The sequence below is a fragment of the Coenobita brevimanus genome, chromosome 104 (genome assembly GCF_032717465.1).
Source record: "Coenobita brevimanus isolate Jiangsu-jjx chromosome 104, ASM3271746v2, whole genome shotgun sequence".
Taxonomy (NCBI): domain Eukaryota; kingdom Metazoa; phylum Arthropoda; class Malacostraca; order Decapoda; family Coenobitidae; genus Coenobita; species Coenobita brevimanus.
The window spans coordinates 26467644-26481562 of record NC_137057.1 but is presented as its reverse complement, the minus strand read 5'-3'; the positions used below and the strand labels follow the sequence as shown (position 1 = coordinate 26481562).

General features: G+C 43.3%; 1 protein-coding gene across 1 annotated transcript in view; it reads right to left on the bottom strand.

Moving 5' to 3' along the window:
• LOC145416058 (uncharacterized) overlaps nt 1-771 on the bottom strand; it is a 73623-nt gene extending 72852 nt beyond the window's left edge. The window contains exon 1 of the mRNA XM_080285156.1: nt 106-771. Within this exon, the coding sequence (XP_080141282.1) occupies nt 106-771 (666 nt within the window). The remainder of the gene's footprint in view (nt 1-105) is intronic.
• Between the last annotated feature and the right edge of the window lie 13148 nt (nt 772-13919).

Here is a 13919-nt window from a genome sequence, read left to right as displayed (position 1 = left end):
GGCCTTGCGCTGTCCTTGGGAGGTGCATTTAATCTTGAAATGGCCCCGTCGCCCGCACTTGTGACATTCTTGATCAGCAGCAGGGCAGAATCAGCGATTGAATACGTGCTGGAATCCACAGAACTTGCAGCTTTGTGCATCGATTGGGTTGGGTTCACTTCCATTCCTCTTGGTATTCCTTGCATTGGCCTTGGTGGCTTTACTTGTAACATTAACAGTGGACTGGAAAGCTGCATTAAATTCCTTTAGGTGTTCCTCACTAACTTCATGGGTTCGGCACTGGTTCAGAACCTCTTCTAAACTAGGATCATCAATTCTCAAAAGTCTGCTCCTTAAAGTATCATCAATTATACCACAAATAACTCTGTCTCTTAATAATTCGTCATGCAGGGTACCATAGTTACAGTTCTTGGCCTTCTTTCTTAGGTCTGTGACGAAGCTATCAATACTCTCACCTGGCTGTTGTGTCCTTGTATTAAACAAATATCTCTCATTTGTGGTATACTTCTTTGGTTCAAAGTGCAAATTTAAACTAGCCACTAGCTTTTTGTAGTCTTTCTTTTCCTCTTCAGACACAGGAAGTGTGTTGTAGATGTCCAGCAGCTCACGACCACCACAGTGAAGGAGTAATGCAACCTTAACTTCGTTCTTCTTACCTTCTTTTTCAGAGCTAATTAGGTATATTTCGAACTCCTGGATAAATCTCCTCCAGTTCTCAGCACAGTTACCTTCCAAAGAAAGAGGACCCGGCAGGCGATTATGGTCGGCCATCTTCACTTGCTAACAATAACAACGACAACGAAGGCCTTGGCTATCTTGTTACAGCTGTTTCACGGAAAACCCTCTTCTTTCGGGTATACAGTCATAATTAGCTTATTCGGGAGACATTCGAGGAAACCCCACACCTGACACCATGTAATAATTGTCCGTAAATACGGCAGGAACACGAAAACAACAAAAAGGCCACAATAAAAGCCGGCTGGTGGGCAATCTCCAAGAGAGTCTATTTTGTTCCAATAATGTTACAGGAGCTTTCAATTGGCAACATAAGTATAAGTGTTTTAAATAAATAACAATATATTACTAATAGATTCAAGAATAATAATATTGTATTTCCGGTACTATAAGTAAAATATAAGCCAATAATATTACACAGGATGTTAAAGCAATTGGACAGTAGTTACAGGGTTGGGAATGGTCACCCTTCTTTAGGACTGGCTGAATGAGAGCAAACTTCCAGTAAGAAGGAAAGGTACAAGTTGATAGACAAAGGCGAAAGAGTTTACCTAGGCAGGGTGTAAGCACAGAAGCACAGTTCTTGAGAACAACAGGAGGGACTCCATCAGGCCCATATGCCTTTTAGTACTGAGGCCTGAGATGGCAGAAAATGCATCAACTGAAGAAATTTTAATCTCAGCCATGAGGAAGTCAGAGGAGGGAAGTGATGGAGGAGTAGCACCGGAATCGTCTAAGGTGGAATTGGAGGAGAAAGTCTGAGCAAAGAGATCTGCTTTATCAGTAGAAGAAATAGCTACAGAACCATCTGAGCAGAAAAGAGGAGAGAAGGATGATGAGGTAAAGTTGTTAGAAAGGTTTTTGGCAAGGTGCCAGAAGGAGCAGGAAGAATTCGAGTTGGAGAGCTGAGAGCATTTAGTACAGATGAAATTATTTTAGGAGTGCGAAGAACAGACATAGCACGATTCCGGGCAAAAACGTAAAAAAGATGTGATTCAGGGGTGAGTTGGCTGTGGTTCCTTTTATAGGCCCTCTCCTTGTTGCGGACAGCATTAGAACAAGCGTGATTAAACCTAGGTTTTCTCGCATTAGTCAAAGGATATGAGAAAGGAATGTATGCTTCCATGCCCGAGAGAATAACCTCTGTAATGCACAAGGCACGCTGTGATGGCTCCTGGCCATGGAAGTGATAATCATTCCAGGGAAAATCAAAGACGTACTAACTGATGGCCTCCCAATCTGCAGCTGCAAAGTGCCACAGACGACGTTTCTTTGGAGGAACCACCAGCCTTACCGGAGCGATAGGACAGGTTAAAGTAAGAAGGTTGTGATCGGAGGAGCCCAATGGAGAGAAAAATTAACAGTGTAAACAGAAGGATTAGTTGTAAGGAAGAGATCAAGTATGTTGGAGCTCTCTCCAAGGCGGTCTGGGATGCAGGTAGGGTGCTGCACAAGCTGCTCTAGGTCATTAAGGATAGAAAAGATGTAGGCTTGTTCACCAGTGAAAGGAGAGGAGAGCCAAAGGTGGTGGTGAACATTGAAATCTCCTGGAATGGAGATTCCAGAGAAAGGAGAAATGGATAGAATGTGCTCCATCGAAGAAGTAAGATAGTTGAAGAGTTTTTGATAGTCAGTAGAATTAGAGGATAAGTAAACAGTGCAGATATATTTAGTCAGGGAATGAAAAGAAAGCCGAAGCCAGAGTGTACAGAATTCAGAAGAATCAAGTTCAGGAACACGAGAGTAAGATAAGTCGTTGCGTATATATACACAACAGCCACCTTTGGTTTTGAAATGAGTATAGAGAAAGTAGGAGGATACAGAAAAGGGTTTGCTCTCAGTTGCATCAGACAGCTGAGTCTCAGTCAGGAATAGAGGTGGTGCTCAACAGAGTGAAAGTTAGAGGAAAGGCCGCGAATGTTGCAGAAATGAAGAGGTAAGTCAGCGGTTCCAGGCAGCTCGGGTCGTCGCCGTGAGAGGGGCAGGAGGTGGGGGCATTTATGGTCTCCCCCTCCCTGGGGACTCCGAGTCTAGGTGTTCTGATGCCATGATTTATTTTTGAATTTTGGAAAAGGAAGAGTGTGTACAGTGCATGTAGTATGGTGTTGATAAAGAACTTGTATTGGAAAGCATGCTGGCCTACTCTCTCTGTTACCGAGACTGAAAAAGTTCAGCAAAGGGGGATGGTCAGGAACTATTCCCGAGGGTTGATGAAACGGGAGCTCCAGCTCTCCCTGTCTTCAGCTTTCCATCCACCTTGGGAGTACTGCCCTGCTCGACTGGTGCTACAGTCTACGGTGTGTGTGTGTGTGTGTGTGTGTGTGTGTGTGTGTGTGTGTGATTAGGAATGCAGTAGGCACCTTCATAAGGAATTAGAGAGAGAGAGAGAGAGAGAGAGAGAGAGTAGGTAGGTGTGTGTATGCGCTTCATTAGGGTGGTGAATGAAAGGAGAAGAAATGAACAGATTGCATGAGGGAGGCAAGATGATGGAAATAGATAAATGGCAGATAGATAACAGATACAAAGATATGGAAACAGATGTTGATAGCTAGATTGATGGATATAAAGAGATGGAAAATGATAGGTAATTCGACACAGACAGATAGTACAGTAGATGGACTGACAGGTAGATAGCAGATGAATATATAGACAGACAGACAGACGGAGGTAAGCATTAAGTTGGGTAGCTGGATAGACAGAGAGAGAGAAAAGAAATGAGGTAAGTACATAGGTAGAGACGAAAAATTTATTTGAGTACATAGATATATAGGTAGACAGGAATATACAGAGTTAAAATATTACACATTGAGATAAACAGATAGATAGACATATACTGTAGATATATAACCATATTAACACAGAGAAAGAAAGAACTAGTGTGGGAGAGAGAAAACCAAAGCTTTAAAGAATATTGAAAGAGAACATGAAGCGATAACTTCCCTTACAAATTAATATGCTTTAGGTAACTATATAGAAAGGCTCGTGGGTTGGAGATGAGCTATGAGATTAGAATAGTCCAGCCTTAATTAAGTGAAGAAAATCGCGTCAGCTTAAAAAGAATGGCAAATTAAAATGGGAGAAATGGAGAGGTACTGTAAAAGATTGTAAGAAACTGGTAATTGAATAGATAAGTAGGTAGATAGATAGACACTGATGGATGGGTAAAAGGAAATTGAGAACCTGCTATATCCAACAGATAGTAAGATAGAATAAGAGACACGGGTGGATTAAAAAAAATTGGATAGATAGATAGGTAGATAGTTTTCATCAAATTTCAGGACACGTCTTTGATTGTACAACTGATTTCGATAATCAAGTAAGGGTCACATCTTCACAAAATATTAACATCCTTAAATACTCACCCCAGCGGAGGTCACTGACATAAATTCTGGGGCAGCATCTCTCTCTCTCTCGTTCTCTCTCTCTCTTCTCTCTCTCTCTCTCTCTCTCTCTCTCTCTCTCTCTCTATCTATCTATCTATCTATCTATCTATCTATCTATCTATCTTTCTTCATTTGTCATCTTTTCTTTTTCCTCTTCCTCTCTTCTCTTCTCTTTTTCTTCTCTTCTTTTCTCTCCTCTTTTCTTTTCTCTTTCTCCTTCTCTCCCCTTTCACCTCGTTTTTCTCCTATTCTCTCCTCTCGTTCCTCATCGTCTCTCTCTTCTCTGCTTCTTCCTCCTCCTCTCTCATCTCTCCTTCCTCCTCCGCTGTCCCATATCTTTCTTTCACCTATCTCCTCTCTCTCTCTCTCTCTCTCTCTCTCTCTCTCTCTCTCTCTCTCTCTCTCTCTCTCTCCTATTCAATGGTCTTGTCTTCTATTTTGTTTTTCTCTTTCTCCTTTTTTCTTCTCTTTTCTCCATTCCTCATGTACTGTACCTCCTCATTTATTTAAATCTTCTCCTTGCACTTATCTAACTACTGTGCATTCACTATCTCTGTTAATCTATCTTTCTCTCTCTCTTCATCGATCCTCCCGCTCTGTCTGTGGAAAAATACGATGTGTCAGTAGTAATACAAACAGCCGAGACTTTGGAATCATAAACCTGCAGAGGCTGTGGGAAATAGTAACACTCAGGATCGCATGACTCACTCCTTGCTGAATAAAATTAGTCGGTGTTAATCGGCATAGAACACCAGAGTTGTTTCAACCATAAGAGGGTTAATGGTGGCAGTATTAACACTTCAGACGCCTATGACTCACTCCCTGCTAGATAAAGTAACAGGGAAAACAAGGGAGAGGAAGAGCAAGAGACTGTGTAGTGTGAAGAAAATAAGGTAGAAGAGGAGGAAATAAAGTAGTAAGAAGAAAAAGAGAGTCTGTGAGGAGACTGAGTAGTAAAAAGAAAAGGAGAGGAGGAGAGAGAATAGTAGAAAGAAGGGAATGAAGAGAAAGAAGAGATAGAATGGTAGGAAGAACAGAAAGAACATGAAGAGAAAGAAACAAAATAGTAAGAAAGGAGAGAAAGGAGAGGAGGAGGAAGAGATAAACTACAACTACTACTACTAGTAGTAGTAGTAATACTAGTACTAATGATAATAGTAGTAGTAGTGGTAAGAGGAGGAGATAGGAGATAGTACTGTTAAGTCCTCACCCCACACTGCCACAGGCTTCAACAGCAGTAGTTCACTATAGGAAGGACGTTGCCCAGTGAGTTGTTCTTCCTATGGTCAGCCTTCAGGTGTGCAGTACACGAGATCAGTTGAGGCAAAAATAAACACTGGCTCCTTGAAGTTCACTGTCTATATTTTCCAAAAAATTCCACTTAATGCTTTCAACGTCTCTTCACTATTCTTACAAGCACTGGAGCTATACACACTTTACTGATTGCAATTACACTTCATGCTTGGCAACACGTCACTTATTACACAAGTACCGAAAATAATCTTCACTGACAGTAATTACACTTAATGCATGCAAAGCAACTCTTCACAAACTTCGCTAACAGCACTGCACTGATACTGTAATACACTCATATTGAACCAAAACCGACTGAAATCTGACTGAACGCCGCTCAGACTGAATTGAAAACTGACTGAACCCCACTCAAACTGAACTGAAAACTGGATGAACTCGTTCTAGTCTCTTATCCATCCTTATAATATTATAAACTTGCATTGTTCTAGAAAGTCTTACTTCTCAAACATTCTCGGATGTGCTGGTCTTGTGCTTGCCCCTAACAACAGTTACCAACTAGGAGACATCAAAACATGTTAGAGTTTTCCTACATTATATAACACCCAAAATCATTTTACATAAGAACTTAAATTACATAATTTAACAACCAATCAATTAAATAAAACATTATTGAGAAAAAGAGCACAAAAATTAATGCATAACTTATGAAATAACTACACTCATAAACAGCAGATAAACTGGCAACTCTGACTCGTACCGATACCGGAACTACTTGCACGAAACGCCGAGAAGCTTCTCGAGCACCTAGCTGGCAAATCTCACTTCTTAACACTACCCTCTCCCTAGTTCTTTGTCGTCCCTACAAAACTACACAGTATACTGTTTACACACACAAACCTTAATCCTGGTGAAACATCTAACTATACACAAAATAATCCTTAAATTTATCAGGTTTTCTTCTAATCTGCTTCTGACGATGCCCTTGCTCCTCCACACAGTCCACTCCTCCAGGAAAGTCTTGGTCCTCTTCATGGTTCGCCTCTTCTCTTGGGAAACTGTCGCCATCCTCTTGTACCTCAGCTCCAGGTGAGCACGATTCCTTGGAGACATCCCAGCTGTACTGTCCTGGCCCATGGTACTGCCACAGATGGTTCACATGTACAACCTTTGTCAAGACTTCCTGCCTCCCCAAATCCGGAACGTTATGTCTGATAGGTGGTCCAGCACAGTGTAAGGCCCGTCCCATGGGTTCTGCAGCTTCTGTGACTGTCCCTTCTTTCAATGAGGATTGTATAACCAAACTTTGTCACCATCCTTGAAGCTCACCTCACTTGCCTTGGCATCATACTTGCACTTCATCACCTCTCCTGAAAACTTGAGGGCTCCTCGCACTTGATGGTGTACCTCAGCTAGCCTTTCATGAAGGTGCTTCACATAGCCAGTGGTATCTGTAGGCACCTTTTCACCAGGTGGTGAAGCATAACTCATGGTCCAACATCAGTTTTGCAGGAGTGTAGCCAGTAGTCTCATGGGATGCAGACCGATATGCCATCAGCAAAGCAGGTAATTTCTGGTCCCAGTCTGTTTGTCCATCAACGCAGTACTTGGCCAGTTCTTGTCCCGGGGTCCAGTTGAATTTCTCCACCATCCCATCTGACTGTGATTTTAGAGGGGTCGTCCTAGTCTTCTTGATCCCTAATAACTTGCAGAACTCATGGAACACAGCAGACTCGAAGTTTCTACCCTGGTCTGAATGTAGCTCTTGTGGCATCTCAAAGCGACAGAAAACATGATCAACCAACACCAGAGCAACAGTCATGGCCTCTTGATTGGGAATGGCATAGGCTTCTGGCCATTTTGTGAAGTAGTCCTTGGCGACACATATATTCCAGTTTCCTCTCTCAGTTAGTTGCAAAGGACCAGCAATGCCCACTGCAACTCTTTCCATTGGGCACCCACGTGGTACAGCTGGAGAGGAGTACAACCAAGTTTCTTGGGTTCTTTCTTGGCACAGCACACATCACTGGCCCGACACCACTCTTCAACATCCTGATGCATGCCAATCCAGTAGAACCTCTGACACAGCCGGCTTAGAGTTTTCTTCACTCCCAGGTGCCCACTGGTGATCTCGTTATGGGACTCATCCAAGATCTTGGACCTCATCTTCTTTGGAACCACAAGCTGCCAAAACTTGCTGAGGCCATCGGCTGTCTCCCATTGATGCTCCAGTAGTCCATTGTTCAAACAAAGAAGGTCCCACTGACTCCAGTAGCTCTTGGTTGCAGGGCTTTACCTGGAAACTTCCTCCCAAGAAGGTCCTCATCATCTGATGCCGGCCCCATCACTACAGTAAAGCAGCACTTCTTCCTATGATTCCCATTCCTACTACACTCCTTGCCGTCTGTTCTTCTGTCTTCTCGCACACTATTCATCAAGGTCCTCCTGCATTTCTTCAGTGGTGGGCCTTCTGCAGCCAGCTTCTTATCATCCCAAACATTTTGATCTGCAGGTAACTCAAACTGTGCATTGTAAGCTTCCCAAGATACCCTACCATCAAATTCCTGAGGTTTCTTTTTAATTTGACCCCCATTATAGCCATGCACTTCACTGGTTTGGAGCCTAGAAACTGGGGCATGATAATTAAGTCCAGGATTTGAATCTCCAACATTCTGTTTATTCAACCCTGCAATGCCATCTTCTGATGCTCGGGATCCGCCAAGATTCACTATACACTGTCCACTCCTTTCATATGCCCCCTGCACACCAACCTGAGGCTCAGCAGTGCAGTATTTCTCAATAGCCTCAATTTTCTCACAAACCATCTCCATATGGTTGACTACATGCTTCAACTGGGTATCTACATGCTGTCTACACTCCATCACAATTCCCTCACTAATCTTTAGCTGGTTGTCTACATGTTGTCTGCACTCTGTCACTATTCCTTCGCTAATCTTCAGTTGGTTGTCCACATGCTGTTTGCACTCCGTCACTATTTCCACAATAATTATCTACAACTGGTCATCTACAGTACATGCTGTTTACATTCCATCACATTATTGCTTAACTCATACTTCTGCCCTCTAGCTTGGCATCTACTTCCTTCTTAAGCTGTTGCTGTTCTTCCCTCATTTCCCCCATTAAAGCATCTAGCTGTCCTTGCATCCTCAGTTGTGATTCCCTCTGTTGCTCCTCTGATGCCTCTTGAAGTTGCTCATATCGTTCTTTTTGTTCTTCATGTTGTGCCTTTAGTTGTTCCCTATTATCCTTCAGTAGTACACATCGTGCCTGTACTAGTTCTATGAGTTCTTTCATTTGTTCTTTGAGTTCTTTAGTTTGTGCCTGTATTTGTTCTTTGATTTCATTCTTCTGTGCCTGTAATTGTTCTTTGAGCTTTTTCTGTCCTTCACTTTGTGCTTCCTATGGTCAGCCTTCATTTCTGAGCTCTCTGTTTTGTTCCTCTAGTTGTTCACTCCATGCCTGTATTAGCTTCACGATTGTTGCCAGGGAAATTCCCTCCTCCTGCCCAGCTCAAGACCTTGTCATCACACCTTCTGCTTCCATGTCCAAGGTTAGACTCACTGCAGCCCTGAAATAACAATCCCACTCCTGACACCAGTGTTACGTCCTCACACCGCACTGCTACAGGCTCCAACAGCAGTAGTTCAGTATAGGAAGGACATTGGCCAGTGAGTTGTTCTTCCTATGGTCAGCAGTCTGCAGTACACAAAATCAGCTGAGGCAGAAATAAACACTGGCTCCTTGAAGTTCACTGTCTTTATTTTCCAGATGATTCCACTTAATGCTTTCAACTTCCCTTCACTATTCTCACAAGCACTGGAGCTATACACAATTTACTGATTGCAATTACACATAATGCTTGACAACACTTCACGGGTAGTACACTTAGTGCTTGCCAACACTTCACTAATTTCACAAGTACCGAAAATAATCATCACTGTCAGTAATTACACTTAATGCTTGCAAAGCAACTCTTCACAAACTTCACTAACAGCTCTGCACTGATACTGCACTACACTCAAATTGAACCAAAACCGACTGAAACCTGACTGAACACCACTCAAACTGAACTGAAAACTGACTGAACTCATTCTAGTCTCTTATCCATCCATATATAAACTTGCATTGTTCTAGAAAGACCTACTTCTCAAACATTCTCGGACGTGCTTGTCTTGTGCTTCCCCCTAACAACAGTTACCAACTAGGAGACATCAAAACATGCTAGAGTTTTCCTACACTATATAACACCCTAAATCATTTACCATACAAATTTAAATTACATGATTTAACAAGCAATCAATTAAATAAAACAATATTGAGAAAATGAGCACAAAAATTAATGTATAACTTACGAAATAACTACACTCACAAACAGCAGGCAAACTGGCAACTCTGACTCGTACCGATACCGGAACTACTGTACATGAAGCGCCGAGTAACTTCTCAAGCAGCTAGCTGGCAAACCTCACTTCTTAACCCGCCCTGTCCCGACCGATTTTCCACCACTGACTCCCCCCAACCCCACCCAATTATGGAAAAAAAAATTTTGTCTCAAACCTCCACTTTTGGTGAGAAACATCGAAAATTCGTAGAGAAATCGCTCACCTGAGGTTTAAAGTACTGGACTGTCACTAGTTGGCGCGATTCTCTATCTAAATACACTCGTGACATTGAACTTTTGGGGGAAACCGCGAATCTTAGTGAATTCCCATAAGTATCACTCAGTCAACCGCCACGTATTCACCCGATCGGGAGTGTTTTCAGAACATTTTTCACTGTGTCATAAGTGATCGTCCTTGCGCGCGACATTAGCGCTTTCGCTGAGTGATTTATTATGGGCGTGTTTCGCTCATTCTTTCCATTAGCCGTTACCAGTTAGCAGCTGGCCCGCCCTCGTCTCTCTCTCACAATTTGAATTCGGTCAGGATTAGAGTGCCGTAGGACTAGGTTCGTTGGCCCAGCTTGGAGCAGCGTATGTACAGCGAGTTCCTGAATCCCCACCTAGTGTGAATCGGTGAGAGGTTCAGCATGTGTGGCAGCGTCCTTCCTCAGCAATGACGCCCAGTTCATCCTGCTTACCCCACTCTCTGACCAGCATTTCTTTTCGTATTTTCCTAGGCTTAAGAGTTTACCTATTGAGTGAGCGAGTGAGTGTGCTCTTATTTTGAATTCATTTTGAAGTATGTAACGTAAATTTGATTCATTGTAATTAATAAATTCACAGTTCTTTTCTCTTGAGCTTAATATAATGTAAACTCGTGTTTTATTTCTCCACATTAAGCTTATTTTTGTTATAGCTCCTAGTTTGCATAAATGCTTTGCATTATTCGTAACTGGTACTTAGGCCAGTCCTCTTTATTAAGCTTAAAATCCGTTGTGCAACTTGGAGTTAATACACCAGCAAGAACCTGTTTATCATTCATAGCATTAGTTATTGATTGTCAGGGGTGGAGTTACTTTCTCGTGAGGCTAGCAGTACTAACAAACAACATTTGTGAGTAATTAGTCTCTGCTGTGTACTGGTGAGAGAGTAAATAAGTTCTCGTCCTTAGAGAATTGGCGAAGTAAGCCGTCATAAATCAATCATTGTTTGATTCTTGCAAGTCAATTCTTTGTCTTGTTCTCAAGTATTATTGAATATTATTCTTTAATATTGCATATTTAAAAAAAAAAACGTGACATCTGGCGACCTCATTCCAGGATATTAACTCCTAGATCTGAAGTTTTTCACGAGATAATACTCATTCACTCATACTTAGGTGTTTATCATTAAAGTCTATAGGCACTATCTTACTGGTGATTATTAATTCATTTTATTTTATCTATCTATCTATCTATAGCCCGACGCCCTAATCCCGCAAAGGGTGGCCGCAGACAAAACACCTCCAAGTCGCTCTGTCACCCATCATTTGACTACCCTCCCCCCAACTCACCCCCCCCTCCCTCATATACCTCTCAACTCCATCCCTCCACCTCATCCTCGGTCTACCTCTCCCTCTCCCTCCCTCCACCTCAACTACATACACCCTCTTAGTCAGTCTTTCATTCTCCATTCTCTTCACATGTCCAAACCACCTCAGTGTATTTCTCTTAATCTTCTCAACCACATCCACATCCACCCCACAGCGTTCCTTCACTTCTTCATTCGTCAACCTGTCCCTCCACATCACTCCACATGCTCCTCTCAAGTAACTCATTTCCACTGCTCTCACTCTTGACTTGTTCCCCTCTTGCAAGGTCCATGCCTCACTTCCATACGTCAGGGTAGGGATCACAATACTATCATGCAGTGACTTCTTAACGTCCATACTCACCTCCCTATTTCTCATCACTGTTTTCAGTGTACCAACAACCTTCCTTCCCTGCTGTACCCTTTCACGCACTTCATCCCCCAAAGTTCCCCCAAAGTTCATTTTTATTAATTTACATAATAGTTTTCATAGTCACTTGTTTGTTTAATTTTCTTTCTTTACCAGTTTAACTATATAAAACTGGTCACCACTAACCTGTGCCTATATTCTTTATTCTCGATTATTGGCATCTTTCTCTGCGAAATAGCACTCAGTGCTTAGTCTCTAGTTCACTTAGATTGACTTAGCATCATGTCAACTAACGTCTATGTACAGGAAGCTAAAGATATGGGGTTTACAGACCCCAAAGAAGTAAAGGATTAAGTCCTCTCTCGGTATAGTCATGAGCAGCAACGCGAGACTGATGCTTGTGAAGAGCGTCAAATTCAGTGTGAGGAAATCGATAAAGAGCACGAATACGAGCGAGAACAGCGCGAGGAACGCGAGAGAGAACGTCAACACGAGCAACAACAACGCGAACTAGAGTTAGAACAACGTGAGAGAGGACGAGAACACGAGCGTGCCAAGCGAGAAGCACGCGAAAAACATGACCTTGAAATGTTGAAGCTCAAGCGAGATTCCTTGGCTTCAGACACATCTGGTGCAGCTGGCCCAAGCTCCACGAGCGCTCTCCCTGCACATGTTCTAGCGACCCCACACATCAAGCTTCCCCCATACAAGGAAGGCGAGCAAATCGAGCCATACATAGCTCGTTTTGAAGATATGGCTCAGCTTTACCAGTTGGATGATGCAGCTAAGCGGCTTCAGTTTCTTAGCCTATTTGAGGGCCCTGCCCTCGATATTCTCCACAGAATTCGTGGAGACAATCTCACGTATGAGATGATGAAGGCCGCACTCGTCAAAGCGTACGGTCTCACAGCTGATGACACCAAGAGTCAGTTCATGAGGGCGCGTTTACAGGAAAAAGAGACTGCCGTTCAGTTTCTTGACCAGCTTACTGCTTACTTAGATGACTGGATGGAGAAAGATGAAACTCCTTCCAAGTGTGAGGGGATAATTGACCTTATGCTGTGCACGCAGCTAGAAAAGTTGTGGCCTGCCGAACTTATGGCTCAGCTTAAGATCTGCCAGGTAAGGGATGCCAGCCAAATGGTGGAGAAGGCTGATGCATTTTTCACTGCATACAGGTATCAAACTCGTAAGCAGCATACCTGGAACAGGAAAGCTGATAAATCTGGAAAACCATCTCAGACTGAACCCCAGCAACAAGGCCGTTCTCAGAATAATGGCCAAGTTCCAAAACCGTAGAAGAAGGACCAAGGGCAAAACACCCAGAAACCTGAGTGGAAGGGGTACAACAGGTACCCTAACCAGCAGCAGTATCAGCCACGCAACCGACTGTTGGGACTGTTCTTTTCAGCACCAGCTCAAGTGAATAGGAGGCAGGAGGCGAGTGCAGCATTCATTCCTCAGCAGCAGCAAGGTGGTCACGTCCCTACCAGTACGGGTACTCCCCCACAGTTCTCTAGTCCCACAGCGACAGTGAACACTTCGCCACAGGAGGTCAATGCTCCATCTCCCCTGACAGTGAGTACGACCCCTCTAGTATCAAATTCTCAGGGCACCATGTTTGTCACATCATTTATTCAGCAGCCTCATGAGTGGCTGGCTGCTTCCTCCACAGGCCCTCCCACATGGTAACAGTGCCTTCCTTGTTCAGCCAGGGTTTGTTGGAGACATTCCTGTGAAGGTCCTGAGAGACAATGGGTCCTCAGGTTGCTCTGTCAGGCAGAGTCTAGTTCGGCCTGAGGAGTACACAGGTCGACAGATCCAAGCTAACCTTATTGATGTATCAGTGAGATTGTTCCCTGAGGCACGTATCCAGGTGGTATCTCCATTTTACACTGGTATGACACTCGCAGTTGTCATGCCAGAACCTTTGTTTGACCTTATCATAGGCAATATTCCCGGTGCCAAGGATAGTTGCACTGAAGATGACGCTACTCAGACTTCGGCTACAGTAACACGGGCCATGGCTGAGGCTCCAAACTGTGTCACTCTGGTGACCATTGAATCGCCACAAGATCTGATGTGAAGCCAAGTTGTTGTTCAAGAACAACATTCGGACCGGACATTTGCTGCTGTGCGAAAGAAGCAAAAGGGTAGAATGATAAAGTATTTATGGGGAGGTCAAGCCAAGTTCCTTCGCAAACAAGGA